Raw genomic sequence first — 16,104 nt, 5'->3', positions numbered from 1 at the left:
GAACAAGAAATTGAAATAAAGAAACAAACCGCTATAGCAAATGGTTATAACAGCTCCATAGCAGACACCCTAAATGACTCAATAGTAGCAAAGCAATCACAACACAAAAATGAAAAAGAAAATAACATCTTCCATAAAATCTCCTTTCTAGGTAACATTTCATATCAGATTGGCAATGTCTTCAAACGAGAAGGCATAAGCATATCCTATACCACAGACAACAGGATTGGACAGAAGTTACACCAAAACATCAGCACACGAAAACCACTTCATCACACAGCTGTGAACAAAATTCAATGTTTGGACTGTGACTGCTTGTACATAGGCCAGACAGGCAGATCATTTGAGATTGGGTTCAAAGAACACATGGTAGCACTTAAAAACAAAATATGGCATTCATCAGCAATAGCCACCCACCTGCATGAAATAAAACACTATCTTAACAACACAAGTATCAGCATCCTACACATGCAATCAAAAATAACCCTTTCCACCCTCTCTCTCCCTCTCACTTTATCTCCCTCTCAGTCTGTGAATCCCAACCAAAACTGTTATTTGTGTTTAATTCTACCACTCTAACCAACATGATTATTGTACTGAAAGTTTGTGAAGTGTCATCTCATTGTGTAAACGATTGTGAAGTCTAAGTTATCCAACTGATGATGTGGGTTTAAACATTTGAAACGTGTCGTGGAGGTAAATAAACAGTGACTGGTAACAGTAAACTTGTTGTTTCATTTAATGTCAATATGGTAAAACCTAACCTACAATGTTCGCATTTAAAGACAATTCAGCACCATCTCCAATGGCATTCAAGCTGAGTCCACGCTGTGCTCATAGTGATTCTCTTCTAAGCATTTTGCAGAACTTACATCCAACTCATAGTACAGTGTCAATAACTCCAGAATAAGCACCAGAGACAACCACTCTACGTCAAGCGTCATCCAACATCTCAAATACTTCTGCAACAAATAGATTGTTTGTGGTGTGAAATTCTTGGGAATAAAAGAACCATGTCGTACATGGCTCGGATACTGCAGCTATCAGCACTCAGACTAAGACTGATGTTGTTTCTAACCAGACACATCTAGATTCTCTGCAAGAACAGACCACTACCAGCCACACCTCTTGCTCCCTGTTGGCTTACAAAGACTGTTGGTCTGAGTGTATCCTTACAGAAATCTCACAGAATCCCCCCCAGTGCGCAAGCAAGCAACAGCTACGTGAAGCGAAAGGGCAAGTTACCAAAATATCCTAAATTAATACCAAAGTCTCCTCCGGCGGTACCAGCACGGTCACGGCAGGCTGTGACCTCTCACGTCGTGGGGCTTCTCTGCACCGCACTCTATTTCCGACCACTTCCGACTTCCCTCGACTACTGCTCGCTCACTATTCCTCGCGATAATAATATCTGAGATATTGTAGCCGTCCAACTTTAAAGTTCATTGCCCTTTCACCAAAGGATTTCACTGGAGACAGCTCAGGTGATTGGGGAAGGGCGACACACGTTTCCTCTTGTGTTTTATTACGTCCAATACTCAGTCTATCTTGGCGCTTCAGTATTACCAGGTCGCTACAGAATGACTTTGTCGCCATGGATATAGAACTCAAACATTCCAATACTGAAACAATCCAATGCGAAGTGAGAACAATCGAAAATCAGAAGTATCAGTAAAATCTATTTATTCCCTTAACTGAACAAAGTGAGAAGGGGTAAAGGGATTTCTTGTACATCCTATAGATGAAATACATTTACGTATATTGGTTCAGTGAATGCAACTGCGTATATTATTTCAATTAATCCCAAATACTCGCCTTTCTGAATACTAAAATTTAAATTCCACCAGATCAATAGATCACCTACACCGAGGTACGAGCAGGATTTCCCATCCGTACAAAGCTGGGATGGCATTCCAATACTGGAAAGCCTCAGAAATACTGACAATATAGGAAGGAGAAAATGTTCTTGAAGGCGTGGAATGAAGTTTGTGTCACGGATGGCATTGGAGAAGCGTAGTTCATGCAGCTGGATTAGCCATACTGCTACAGTGGTGTGATGGTTCTCACATCTGCGAAGTAAGCATGAGACCATGGTTCAAGTTCTGGGCGTGGTACAAATTTTAATTCATTTTTTAAGCTACTATCATCATCGAAGATACAGTTGAGACTTACTTGACTCAACGAAAATGTAAGTCCATCAAACTAAAATTTATGTTGGCACTCCGCCTTACATCATTCTGGGTAACTGCTCCTTGATATGTGTTGGTTGTGACCTATTATAACCATTGATCATCGATGATTTAATTAAACAATACCATGTGTTAATGGTGACAGGCGACACTTCAGTTAAGCTACCTATAGGGTACGACCACAACCACCACCACCTACTTATTGTGATTGTGTTGCAGGTGAGGCGTGGCAGCTTGAGGACAAAAGCAACGCCACTCTCAACGTGGACACTGACTGCATGCAGCTGTTGGCGAACGCCCTGGACCACCCCACGTGTCCACTGGAAGAGCTGCCACCAGAAACCATCAAGCAGCGCCAGCAGTGTCGCGTGCAGCTGTGGGACGACATGGTGCAGAGGCGGCCCCACATACCTGTCACCAGCTACCTCGCCTACACGCAGAGGGCAAACGTCAACCTATGTCTACTCGCCTGGATGACAGCCAACTCGCTCAGCATTTGTCAGGACGTCCCCTTTAGTATCACACAGTCAGTGCGTGATGCTCGCTGCTATTTTGATACTCCTGACAACCAATCGTGTCTGGAATCGAAGGTTACAGATGCGATCTGCTCTGTTTCCAGAGCTATTCTATTGCTGAAGTGTCGCGATTTTTATTCCTCTGAGCGTGTCGAGCATTGCAGTGTAGGCCTAATACTTGAAACAAAAGATCGATATGGATCACGGAAATATATATCTTACGAAGAAAGAAGGCCAACGAGAACAACACTGAACTTCAAAGACAGTTTAAACAGAGCCACCTTGAAATACAAGAATTTTAAAATCGATTTTTTAAAACCTTTAGAAATCTCGTTCATAGCAGTAAATTTTGTTTTCCGCTTTTTGACTGCCGCAGTGTACGTGTACCTTCCCGTTTTACGTAATTTACCTGGAAAAATATTCTTGTCCTTTCAGATCACGGGAATCATCCAGATCTTGTGTTCAGAGGTCGTGTATCGTATGACAGGTGTCCCCGACTTACCTACAATCGTACTGATCGATAGCTCTCTCACGCTTCTCAGCTGTATCTGGCTAAACACATTCTGTTACCAAATGTACGCTTGCGTTCGTCACCTGAGGCTTCCAAACGATCTTCTACCTGCTGAGGCAAGCGAAGTATTCCGTCGTCAGGTGTTGCATGCACTAATGCCTTGGATTATAGCATGCACAGTATGTACTGCATTTGAAAAAAACAAGCAATTATTACTTGATCCACAGTCGAGTAATATTTCTCGTCTGTATTTCGGTGTCAGTAGCTTTCAATTTGCTTTGTCTAGGACTGGCGGGGTACTTGTTTATCCGAAATCGGAACTCCTTGCAGCAACTCAAAATATCTACAAACAATAAATTTGCCTCAAAGAAACAACTTGTTTTTATGTCAGTTAAGGCTGTTATTTTAAGCGGAATAGGTGTAATAATTAGAATTGGGCTTCACCAGGCAGAAGGTATTGCACAGCTTGTGTACTATGTTCATATAGCTACGATGGTTCAGGGACCACTGCTGTTCGTTTTTTTCATTTGCAACGAGTCAACGCTCCCTGTACTCAAGAACAGATTATTGGCACTTTGGTATCCGGACATCATCGTTCCGGGGCAGGAGCTCTGTTCGTCGGCAGAGCGAAATCTGGCAAACAGAATCAACGTACAGTTTCCGACTGCGGAAATTTCACTGTAATCCCCACGACTAAAGGGCTGTCTTCATTGTCGATGTGACCAGTTGTAAAGGTTGAATCTAGCTGATGGGTCAGTATGAACTGGAACCGATATCGTACAGCAAGTGCCTCAGTTTTCTCATTTGTTATTTATACATAATCAGGTGCTTATTTGTACATACTCGTGCCTGCCCACAGATTTTAATGCACTGAGATTAAGTAGTTACTTACTAAAACTGAGTCTGAATAAAGATAAGAGGTAAGGTTTTGCCCCACTTCTTGTACCCAACCATATGACGAATTATTGGCAGGAATTTTTTCTGTTCCACTTCAAATAGGACAGCCCGAGATTCGATCTTCGACTGCTCCTCGGAACTACATTTTTATGGAAATTTTGCAGGACTTTCTTCTCCGGCAGTTCTTCGTTTACATGATAATTATTGTTTCACGTTAAACTCTATGTTGAGATGGAATTTTTAATTGTTTCTTTAACTTTTTATACATAATTTTCATTAAAATTATTGATGTTATGTTAAATATGTAAATTTTACATATCTGTGCAAATATTGTACATGCGTATGATTTTCATGCCACGACAAATTAATACTGACATAACATCAGAACAAGATACTAATAAATAACTACTCCCTGAAATGTGGTTTGAACTCAACGCGAAGTGTTAAGGGACAGGGATTGGAGAAAGCGTTTTTGGGACCGTATGGTGACTCGTTCAGCGAGAGATACTTAAAGGTATTACAGAAGAGAGTAAAAATCAAAGTGAGTTCCCTGCGCTAATCTTAAATGATGAAAAACACTATTTAAAAGGGCGCTTGTATAAACAGCACTGAGGAAACAAATACTTTTGCCAGAAGTGAAACTATAGGAGCATACGTTTTCCAGGTGCAGTGTGTCTTTGTCCAAGATATTGTGATTTGTAACCAATAAACTGTCAGCGATTTGTTAAAACAAAAACTGAGTAAGCACACTATGCAAATGAAATCGGTGTCTATGTGAATTTCATATCCAGCCCGTCTGAACATCTTAGCATACAAGGAGCTACATAGGTTTCATTTTCACTGTCAGATTACAACGAATACCACTCTTTTAGCAGGCACAAATAATCTTGACAACGAAGGAGGAGTTGCCACATGGGATACAGCGGAACCAGTAACCGCAGCACCACTCTCCATATTCATACGTCACGCGGCAGGTGCCCTGGGGAACAGTAACGGCAGATGGTGCTACAAACTCGTGTTGCACGTAGCTTTGCAGCCGGCTTCACCATGTTAGATCCCCAAACAAATGAACAGACTACTTTTAACGATTGATTTTTGTGATCTTAATTTCTGTTGTAAGTATTAAATACACTATGTGTTCAAAAGTATCCGGAAACCTGGCTGAAAATGACTTAAAAGTACGTGGCGCCCTCGATCGGTAATGCTGGAATTCAATAGGGTGTTGGCCAACCCTTAGCCTTGATGACAGCTTCCACACTCGCAGGTGCTGGAAGTTTTCTTGGGAAATGGCAGCCCATTCTTCATAGAGTGCTGCACTGAGGAGAGATATCGATGTCGGCCGGTGAGGGCTGGCACGAAGTCGGCGTTCCAAAACATCTCAAAGGTGTTCTATAGGATTCAGGTCAGGACTCTGCGCAAGCCTGTCCATTACAGGGGTGTAACCACTCCGCCACAGCCCATCCATTATGAATATGTGCTCGATCGTGCTGAAAGATGCGATTGCCATCGCCGAATTGCTCTTCAATAGTGGGAAGCAAGAAGGTGCTTAAAACATCAAGGCCTGTGATGTGATAGCGTCACGCAAAACAACAAGGGGTGCAAGCCCCCTCCATGAAAAGCTAGACAACACCATAACACCACCGCCTCTGAATTTCATTGTTGGCACTACACACGCTGGCCGATGACATTCGCCGGGTATTCGCCATACCCACACCCAGCCATCATCGGATCGCCGCATTGTGGACCGTGATTCGTCACTCCACACAACGTTTTTCCACTGCTCAATCGTCCAATGTTTACGCACCTTACACCAAGCGAGACATCGTTTGGGATTTACCGGCGTGATGTGTGGCTTATGAGCAGCCACTCGACAATGAAATCCAAGTTTTCTCACCTCCCTCCTAACTGTCATAGTACTTGCAGTGGATCCTGATGCACTTTGAAATACTGTTGTGATGGTCTGGATAGATGTCTGCCTATTGACATTACGACCCTCTTCAACTATCGGCGGTCTCAGTCAGTCAACAGACGAGGTCGGCCTGTACGCTTTTGTGCCGTACGTGTGCCTTCATGTTTCTACTTCACTATCACTTCGGAAACAGCGGACCTAGGGATGTTTTGGAGTGAGGAAATCTCGCGTACAGACGTATGACACAAGTGACACCCAATCACCTGACCACGTTCGAAGTCCGTGAGTTGCGCGGAGCATCCCATTCTGCTCTCTCACGATGTCTAATGACCACTGAGGTCGCTGATATGGAGTACCTGGTAGTAGGTGGCAGCACAATGCTCCTAATATGAAAAACTATGTTTTTGAGGGTGTCCGGATACTTTTGATCATATAGTGTATTACAGAGCTTCCTTGAATAACGCAGAGAAATAAGTGTTTTTAGATATTTCCCTGGTATGTGTATTTGATCCAGTAATACGAAGTACCCCTCGCACGTTAACACGCCCACTTCCGGGGCAAGGTAACCGCCTGATCGAATCAAAGGTGAATAATTAGCGATCAACGGGGACTCTGTTACGAGAGACGCTAGCGTGAATATGTATACGATTCTCATGCTAATGACTGTCTATTGCTAGACGCCATTTGTAAAACAGATTGGAGCTGATTTATTTGACGGGTATTGACAGAGCTGAAGAAGCCACTGGTGAAGTTTCCGGAAGAATGTGCTGATGAATTACTTCCAGAAGTTTAATTTGTGAGAAATGAACATGTGGCAAGCTTCTATATAGCAGCTTTGGAGAGTTGGTTAGTGATGTTTACTGATGAATCTGCTGGCACAGGTAAGGAAATTTAGGACGTGTTTTCCTGCAATCAAGAGAAATCTGCTTTACATCTACGCATCATATAACCAAACGCGGATTGAATAGCACCGCATCAGTGTCCGAGGATTCTATATTTCATGTTTATGAGCGGTAAATTCACAGGCGAAGGCCGTAGTGGCCGAGCGGTTCTAGGCGCTACGTTCTGGAACCGCGCGACCGCTGCGGTCGCAGGTTCGAATCGTGCTTCGGGCATGGATGTGTGTGATGTCGTTAGGTTAGTTAGGTTTAAGTAGTACTAAGTTCTAGGGGACTGATGACCTCAGATGTTAAGTCCCATAGCGCTCAGAGCCATTTTTGAAATTCACAGGCGACTTGAGATCATCGAAGACTGCTTCTGCACTACGAGATCGACCTGAAGTTTTACTATTACTGGCAGGTCACAATTTTATGTCGGTACATCACTCAGTTTCGGCGAAGACATAGCGATTAATGCTTGTGTTCTGCGAGACTTTGACGACATAACACAGAACCTTTACACCTTGTGCGTTGGTTTGGACTTTGGATAATTAACGAGAATAATCTCACTTAATAACGAGATTAATTTTTATCATCGTAGATGTCGTATCCACAAGATATAATTATGTTCACTTAGTAATCGTAAGTTAATTACTTCAGTTAATCATCAAGTGGATCTTTAAGGTATCACATATATTACATACGTATGTACAGCCTAGAGTGACACTTTATTCTTTACAGTCGTAAATGATGCAGTCTGACATGTTACATCAAACCAGTTCAGTCAGGAGCTACTGTATGGGCGACTGACATTGCGAACGTCGGCTCCAACTTTTGGACGTCTTGACAACTAACCTCCATGTTAAATGTAGCAGTCTTGCATACATTTTCGATCTAAGAACATTGACAGTAGATGCGAACCAAAGTAATGCACGTGTGCATTCAAAGTTATACTTGCGTATTTGTTCTGTAGCACATTTATTACTCAGAGAGGCTTACTGTGAACTAAGTAGTATGTAATTCTTAGCGCTCTTTCGAAAGACAGACCGGTGTGCGCAGCACTATCAGTGTGCTGTAGGCCTAGGATCAGTAGTCTGGCCAGCCAGCCAGAGTCGGGAACAGGAGTGAGAGAAGAAAAGACCGCGTCAGCCGAGGCTAAGGCGTTTAGCTCGGGGCTGAATGCGCGGTTCTGCGAGTATGGCGTGGAAAATGTAGACCACCGTGTTTCTAGCTACAGCAACGACCTACAGCACACCAAAATGAGGTTGCAGACTCCACCTGCGCCAAAACTCCAGCAACGCTAAATAAATCGAACTAGCCAAGAACCCAAGGAAGAAACGTGGTGAAAACAGGCAAAGCAGCCCCAAACGCAACACCTAAAATTCAAATCGTTCACACTGATACAGCTACGTCCCGTTAACAACATCAACCCAAACGACTTCCACTACTGGAACCCATGTCTCTCACGACAAGGAAGATCTACAAGGCATTAGACCCAGATGCAGTGCCATGCCATCTAACGCATCCCAAGCAAGGGCTGTTGATAAAATATCGATATATCGATACGTTTTCAAAAGAAGAAAAAAAAATAGTTTAACATAGCTTGTACGCTATTTCTTCATATCGATATTCTTCAAAAACAGTTGCTGATGCTGAAGAACAACAGTCTAAATGACAAGATTGGCCTTTGTGGTAGGCGGAGACGCGTGAGGAGAAATGACGATGTAATCGTTGTTGCCAACAGAAACTGCGACTTTAACTTCACCACTCAATTTTGACACTAAACCTGCTACGTGACTGGCATTTGCGGAAATGAAAAAAACATGGAAGTTGACATGAAGTGCTTCAGATAACACCGATATGTAACGAAACCCAACGACGGACACATCAGACACCTTTTGTGGTGCCACTTACCTGCAGTTACCATTGTTACCGAAGTGATTATCGGCAAGCGGAACGTGCTAACGTGCTTAGTTTTCATTTTAGTTCTTGCTCTAAGGGGGATAAGTAGGCTGCTAGCTTGTTGTACAGAATGTCTAATAATAAATCATTACTTAGATATGAAGCCCTAAAACTGGCAATATATTTAGAATGTGGAGCCAATATTTTCGCCGGTACGTCGATATTTATGATACCAATATATCGACATCGAGGGTCGATTATGATGTTCTTTAAATATCGATACATCGGATTCCCGACTTTTTTTAAAAAATATCAAGAGTCCAACTCTGGACTAAAGGTACATTCTCCTACGTGCGTAAATTTATCAACGCGTGCTGCGAAATGCGGTTGTGTCTTTCGTTGTCCAATGCGGTGCAGGAAGCTGTGTGAGAAGTTTTCCTGGACGCGAGGTGGTGCGCGTCAGAACGTAAAAAATAGAAAGTGGTGATTCTTTGTATAATTTGACAACTGAACATGATAGAGTGATGCGAAAAATAACTCCTGACATGTTTTTTTTAATGTAATGAAAATTTTGTACTACTGAAAGAGAGGAATACTTGAGTTTTTAAGAAAAGTTGGTTTTACGCGTTACTCGATACCTATCACGCCGTATCTCCTAAACTACACTACTGGCCATTAAAATTGCTACACTAAGAAGAAATGCAGATGATAAACGGGTATTCATTGAACAAATATATTATACTAGAACTGACATGTGATTACATTTTCACGCAATTTGGGTGCATAGATCCTGAGAAATTAGTACCAAGAACTTTCCTCATGTCAGCACGTTGTAGGTGTTGCCACCGGCGCCAACCTTGCGAGCGTGCTCTGAAAATCTAATCATTTGCATACCACAGCATTTTCTTCCTGTCGGTTAAATTTCGCATCTGTAGCACGTCATCTTCGTGGTGTAGCAATTTTAATGGCCAGTAGTGTACGAGGTGCATTCAAGTTCTAAGGCCTCCGATTTTTTTTCTAATTAACTACTCACCTGAAATAGATGAAACTGGCGTTACTTCTCGACATAATCACCCTGCAGATGTACACATTTTTCACAACGCTGACGCCATGATTCCATGGCAGCGGCGAAGGCTTCTTTAGAAGTCTGTTTTGACCACTGTAAAATCGCTGAGGCAATAGCAGCAAGGCTGGTGAATGTGCGGCCACGGAGAGTGTCTTTCATTGTTGGATAAAGCCAAAAGTCACTAGGAGCCAGGTCAGGTGAGTAGGGAGCATGAGGAATCACTTCAAAATTGTAGAAACTGTTGCGTAACGTTAGCTCGATGTGCGGGTGCGTTGTCTTGGTGAAACAGCATATGCGCAGCACTTCCCAGACGTTTTTATCGCAGTGCTGGAAGGAATTTGTTCTTCAAAACATTTTCGTAGGATGCACCTTTTACCGTAGTGCCCTTTGGAACGCAATGGGTAAGGATTATGCCCTCGCTGTCCCAGAATATGGACACCATCATTTTTTCAGCACTGGCGGTTAGCCAAAATTTTTTTGGTGGCGGTGAATCTGTGTGCTTCCATTGAGCTGACTGACGCTTTGTTTCTGGACTGAAAAATGGCATCCACTTCTCATCCATTGTCACAACTGACGAAAAGAAAGTCCCATTCATGCTGTCGTTGCGTGTCAACATTGCTTGGCAACATGCCACACGGGCAGCCATGTGGTCGTCCATCAGCATTCGTGGCACCCACCTGGATGACACTTTCCGCATTTTCAGGTCGTCATACAGGATTGTGTGCACAGAACCCACAGAAATGCCAACTCTGGAGGCGATCTGTTCAACAGTCATTCGGCGATCCCCCAAAACCATTCTCTCCACTTTCTTGATCATGTCATCAGACCGGCTTGTGCAAGCCCGAGGTTGTTTCGGTTTGTTGTCACACGATGTTCTGCCTTCATTAAACTGTCGCACCCACGAACGCACGTTCAACACATTCATAACTCCATCACCACATGTCTCCTTCAACTGTCGATGAATTTCAATTGGTTTCACACCACGCAAATTCAGAAAACGAATGATTGCATGCTGTTCAAGTAAGGAAAACGTCGCCATTTTAAGTGTTTAAAACAGTTCTCATTCTCGACGCTGGCGGTAAAATTCCATCTTCCGTACGGTGCTGCCATCTCTGGGACGTATTGACAATGAACGCGGCCTCATTTTAAAACAATGCGCATGTTTCTATCTCTTTCCAGTCCGGAGAAAAAAAATCGAAGGCCTTAGAACTTGAATGCGCCTCGTAAACGAGAAGAAAAAGGAGATCCATTGTGAGAAAATATTGTTCAGAGCAAGCCTAGGAGAGGAAAAGCAAAAGCGGACCACTTGGTACTACTGGCGGTATTCTGATAGGGCATTCGGATAACAAAATGGTATTTACTCTAGGCATCGACGATAATCCGCCAGTCCGTTTGCCAAAAGTGGGTAGCAGAATAGTTCCTGGCATGCAGCGGCTGCAGTATCTGCGCAAGCGCTGCGTTGTACATTCACACATTCTGTTTGCTTATCTAAACCAAGCCAAGTGCAATGCTGGATCGCCAGCCGCTCAGTGCGAAATGTTGCCCAATGACCTCTGTGTAGAAAACTGTTGCAATGAGGCGGGGATTAACACCCTTTTCTGTTCTTTGGGTTTGTGCAGTAGAATCACATCGTTCAGAAGAGAAACCATTGTGGTGCAGAAAGTATCTTCGCATTAAGTGTTCGGAAATACATTTCTTAGAGGCAACCTTTACTATATTAACTTTCCAGCAATCGTAACGTGGTCATGCTCCGTGGCTTCTGCAATCTTCCGTGAATCAGTTGGGACACAATCCAGTGATTGCAAATCAGAAGATTCAATATCTAAGCAAGAAGCTTCCAGTGTGTAGAGTGCTGCATCTGTGCTGACAGATAAACAAGACAATGTGCCAGCATTTGCATGGTGAGCCGTCGAATGATACTGAATTTCGTACTCAGAGTTTGACAAGAGTAGAGACTAACGCTGGAGCTTTTGCGCCGTGCGGTCAGGAACTTGTTTCGATGGATGAAACAACTCAGTCAGACACTTATTGCGGTCCGTGACCAGATAACATTTTGTTCCATACAGATAAAGATGAAATTTGGTGTTGTATGTATGTTAACTGTGGACCTAGAAACAATGTAGAGGCTCCGTCCCCTCCGCAGTCGCAGTGGTCCACACTCCCCTCACGACTACCACAGTCCACTTCACCCCTCTGCCACCCACACTGAACCCAGGGTTATTGTGCGAGTCGGCCCCTGGTGGATCCCCCCCCCCCCCCCCCTATGTTTGCGTGGTAGAGTAATGGTGGTGTACACGTACATGGAGAACTTGTTTGCGCAGCAATCGCCGACATAGTGTAGCTGGGGCGGAATAAGGGGAACCAGCCCGCATTAGCCGCGGCAGATGGAAAACCGCCTAAAAACCATCCACAGACTGGATGGCTCACCGTACCTCGACACAAGTCCGCCGGGCGGATTCGTGCCGGGGACCAGGCGCTCCTTCCCACTCCGGGAAGCTCAACTAATCAACTAATCGGGTGGGCAGAAATTTGGTGACACCATATATTATAACCAGGGCTTCCTTCTCCACCTGACTATTATTAATCTGAGCACTGTTTAAAGTTTTAGAAGCAGACTCAATGAGGCGTTCCGTTTTGCCAATTTTGTGGGATAAACTGCCCCAATGCTACGGGATGAGGCACCTAGTGCAAGCGCAAGTGATTTGACAGGTTGGTAGTGCGTAAGGCAAGGATGACGAATCAGTGCATTTTTTCTGTCTTTGACAAACTTCATAAGAGTCTTTTGTGCAGTGGAACGAACAAACTAAGGGCATATGGACTATCAGACCAACTGTGTGATTGGATTGAAAAGTTCTTAGATAGCAGAACGCAGCATGTCTTTCTCAGTGGAGAGCTGTCTTCCGAAGTAAGAGTGATTTCACATGTGCCGCAGGGGAGTGTCGTAGGAGCGTTGCTATTTACAATATACATAAATGACCTTGTTGATAACATCGGAAGTTCACTGAGGCTTTTTGCGGATGATGCTGTGGTATATCGAGAGGTTGTACAATGGAAAATTGTACTGAAAAGCAGGAGGATCTGCAGCGAATTGTCGCATGGTGCAGGGAATGGCAATTGAATCTCAATGTAGACAAGTGTAATGTACTGCGAATACATAGAAAGACAGATCCCTTATCATTTAGCTACAATATAGCAGGTCAGCAACTGGAAGCAGTTAATTCCATAAATTACCTGGGAGTACGCATTAGGAGTGATATGAAATGGAATGACCATATAAAGTTGATCGTCGGTAAAGCAGAGACCAGACTGGGATTCATTGGAAGAATCCTAAGGAAATGCAATCCGAAAACAAAGGAAGTAGGTTACAGTACGCTTGTTTGCTCACTGCTTGAATACTGCTCAGCAGTGTGGGATCCGTACCAGATAGGGTTGATAGAAGAGATAGAGAAGATCCAACGGAGAGCAGCGCGCTTCGTTACAGGATCATTTAGTAATTAGTAATCGCGAAAGCGTTACGGAGATGATAGATAAACTCCAGTGGAAGTCTCTGCAGGAGAGACGTTCAGTAGCTCGGTATGGGCTTTTGTTGAAGTTTCGAGAACATACCTTCACCTAGGAGTCAAGCAGTACATTGCTCCCTCCTACGTATATCTCGAGAAGAGACCATGAGGATAAAATCAGAGACATTAAAGACCAAACAGAGGCATATCGTCAGTCCTTCTTTCCACGAACAATACGAGACTGGAATAGAAGGGAGAACCGATAGAGGTATTCAAGGTACCCTCCGCCACACACGGTCAGGTGGCTTGCGGAGTATGTATGTAGATGTAGATGCAGAACATTTTTACGTCCGAGGTGGCTCAGAGGCGCGGCAATTTCCGCCGCCTTAAGAATGAACTTTAGGTAGTGAGTCAATTTTCCAAGACCGGCTTGCAGTTCATAAGTTCTTAGGAGATGGCACTTGCTGAATTGTCTGCAAGTGTTTCATCGAAGGACGAGCACCACTCGCATCGGCGATACGTCATAAGTACTCAGTCACTGTGTTGAAGAAAAACAGTTCTCCAAGTTGAAACATCCCCTTAGAAAAATTTATGAATTACTGTGCTGGTAAACCTCTTACGTTATTTGTTTTTCAAACATCTGAGCAAAACTGAACGTGCTCAGACATTTCTTTCTTTACTAAACTGACACACAATATTTTTAGCGCAACGCAGTCTGACTTTCAACAATCCCTACAAAAGAATGGCCCTGACTAACAATAACCTATACCTTTCATGAATCACTTACCTCACAAAAATCTTCGTTACTCGAACTACTGCAATACAGCGTGCGCCAATACTGCCAGCTAAATAAAAGATTCTAACTACTGAAGGCACTAACTACTGATAGACGTAGTCAGCAAATGATAGATTTTGATAAGATCGTCCGCTCTCAAAATCCTGCCATCTCTCTCCTCACATCCACCAATGTTGGCGGCTCATCTCCAACTGCGCAATACTACGCGCTGTTCACATCCAACTGCCCAACACTACAATAGGAAATATTGCAACAATGAAAACGAGCCATAGATTGCACACGGCACAGTCAGTGATTTTCATACAGAGCGCTACGTGGCGTTGCCAACATAAAAACTTAAACAGCCTACTTACAAAGTCACATTGAGGGCAGCCTCAGTTACAACTTGAAAAAGACAATAGAAATTTTTAGGGTGTTGTTCCGGTGTTTGAGCAGAGACGATTGTGTCGTCAAGGCAATGAAAACAAGGATTCACCTTCGACGTTAAGCGTTCGAGAAATTTTTGAAACTATGCAGGAGGGAAAACACTTTCAAAAGGAAGACATTCTTATTCAAACAAGCCGACATGAGTATTCACAACTAAAAGTTTCTTTTCTCTTTGTCCATTGGTAACTGAAGACAGGTTTCTACAAAATCAGTTTTTGAGAAGAACTGTCCTCACGCTAGAGGATCAAGCAATTCATCTCACCAAGAGACCGGGAAGGAATCAATGACTGTCTGTAAATTTACCATGCGTTTGAAATCGGTACAAAGACGGATCTTCCCATATGGCTTACGAATGACGAGTAAGGATGATGTCCACTGATTTAGTGAAACAGGTTTTAAGACATTAACGAATTCTAGTCTCTGAATTTCTACGGCCACGACGTCGCGTAGTATATGCGGCACAGGGCGTGCGCGACAAAATTTGGGTTGCGCGTTAAGTTTCAGCGTAATGAGATCCTGAAAATCTTTTGAACATCCAAGAGTACTGTCGAACAAATATTTTTTGATACTTGTCATAGAGTTGTTGAACTGCGGTATGGGAAATTCTTGTGCCAATGACAAGCCCACTGTCGTGGAAGTCTAATACAAAGGAATCAAAAGCATCCACACAGAAAATATTTGGGATCGTGCTTGGGCGGACTACAGTGAAAGGGATTTTCTTAGTCATGCTTTTGTATTTTGCTTGTCAGCGGCTCGTTCCAAGAATTGAAATGCTGTATTCATTACACGAAAAAAAAAATGGTTCAAATGGCTCTGAGCACTATGGAACTTAACATCTCAGGCCATCAGTCCCGTAGAACTTAGAACTACTTAAACCTAACTAAGGACATCACACACATCCATGCCCGAGGCAGGATTCGAACCTGCGACCGTAGCGGTCGCGCGGTTCCATACTGAAGCTTTTCGCGGATGATGCTGTAGTATACAGAGAAGTTGCAGCATTAGAAAATTGTAGCGAAATGCAGGAATATCTGCAGCGGATAGCCACTTGGTGCAGGGAGTGGCAACTGACCCTTAACATAGACAAATGTAATGTATTGCGAATACATAGAAAGAAGGATCCTTTATTATATGATTACATGATAGCGGAACAAACACTTGTAGCAGTTACTTCTGTAAAATATCTGGGAGTATGCGTGCGGAACGATTTGAAGTGGAATGATCATATAAAATTAATTGTTGGTAAGCCGGGTACCAGGTTGAGATTCATTGGGAGAGTCCTTAGAAAATGTAGTCCATCAACAAAGGAGGTGGCTTACAAAACACTCGTTCGACCTATACTTGAGTATTGCTCATCAGTGTGGGTTCCGTACCAGGTCGGGTTGACAGAGGAGATAGAGAAGATCCAAAGAAGAGTGGCGCGTTTCGTCACAGGGTTATTTGGTAAGCGTGATAGCGTTACGGAGATGTTTAGCAAACTCAAGTGGCAGACTCTTCAAGAGAGGCGCTCTGCAT

General features: G+C 43.5%; 1 protein-coding gene across 1 annotated transcript in view; it reads left to right on the top strand.

The window, feature by feature from the left end:
• The window catches only part of LOC126203406 (uncharacterized), a 169,160-nt gene extending 164,716 nt beyond the window's left edge, over positions 1-4,444 (top strand). Inside the window, exon 7 of the mRNA XM_049937710.1 lies at positions 2,409-4,444. Coding sequence (XP_049793667.1) covers positions 2,409-3,571 — 1,163 coding nt within the window. The 3' untranslated portion in view covers positions 3,572-4,444. The remainder of the gene's footprint in view (positions 1-2,408) is intronic.
• The last annotated feature ends 11,660 nt before the right edge of the window (positions 4,445-16,104 follow it).

This window comes from Schistocerca nitens, chromosome 9 (genome assembly GCF_023898315.1).
Source record: "Schistocerca nitens isolate TAMUIC-IGC-003100 chromosome 9, iqSchNite1.1, whole genome shotgun sequence".
In the NCBI taxonomy this organism is placed as follows: domain Eukaryota; kingdom Metazoa; phylum Arthropoda; class Insecta; order Orthoptera; family Acrididae; genus Schistocerca; species Schistocerca nitens.
Note: the sequence above shows the minus strand (reverse complement) of the source record. Positions and strands in the feature narration are given on the sequence as shown.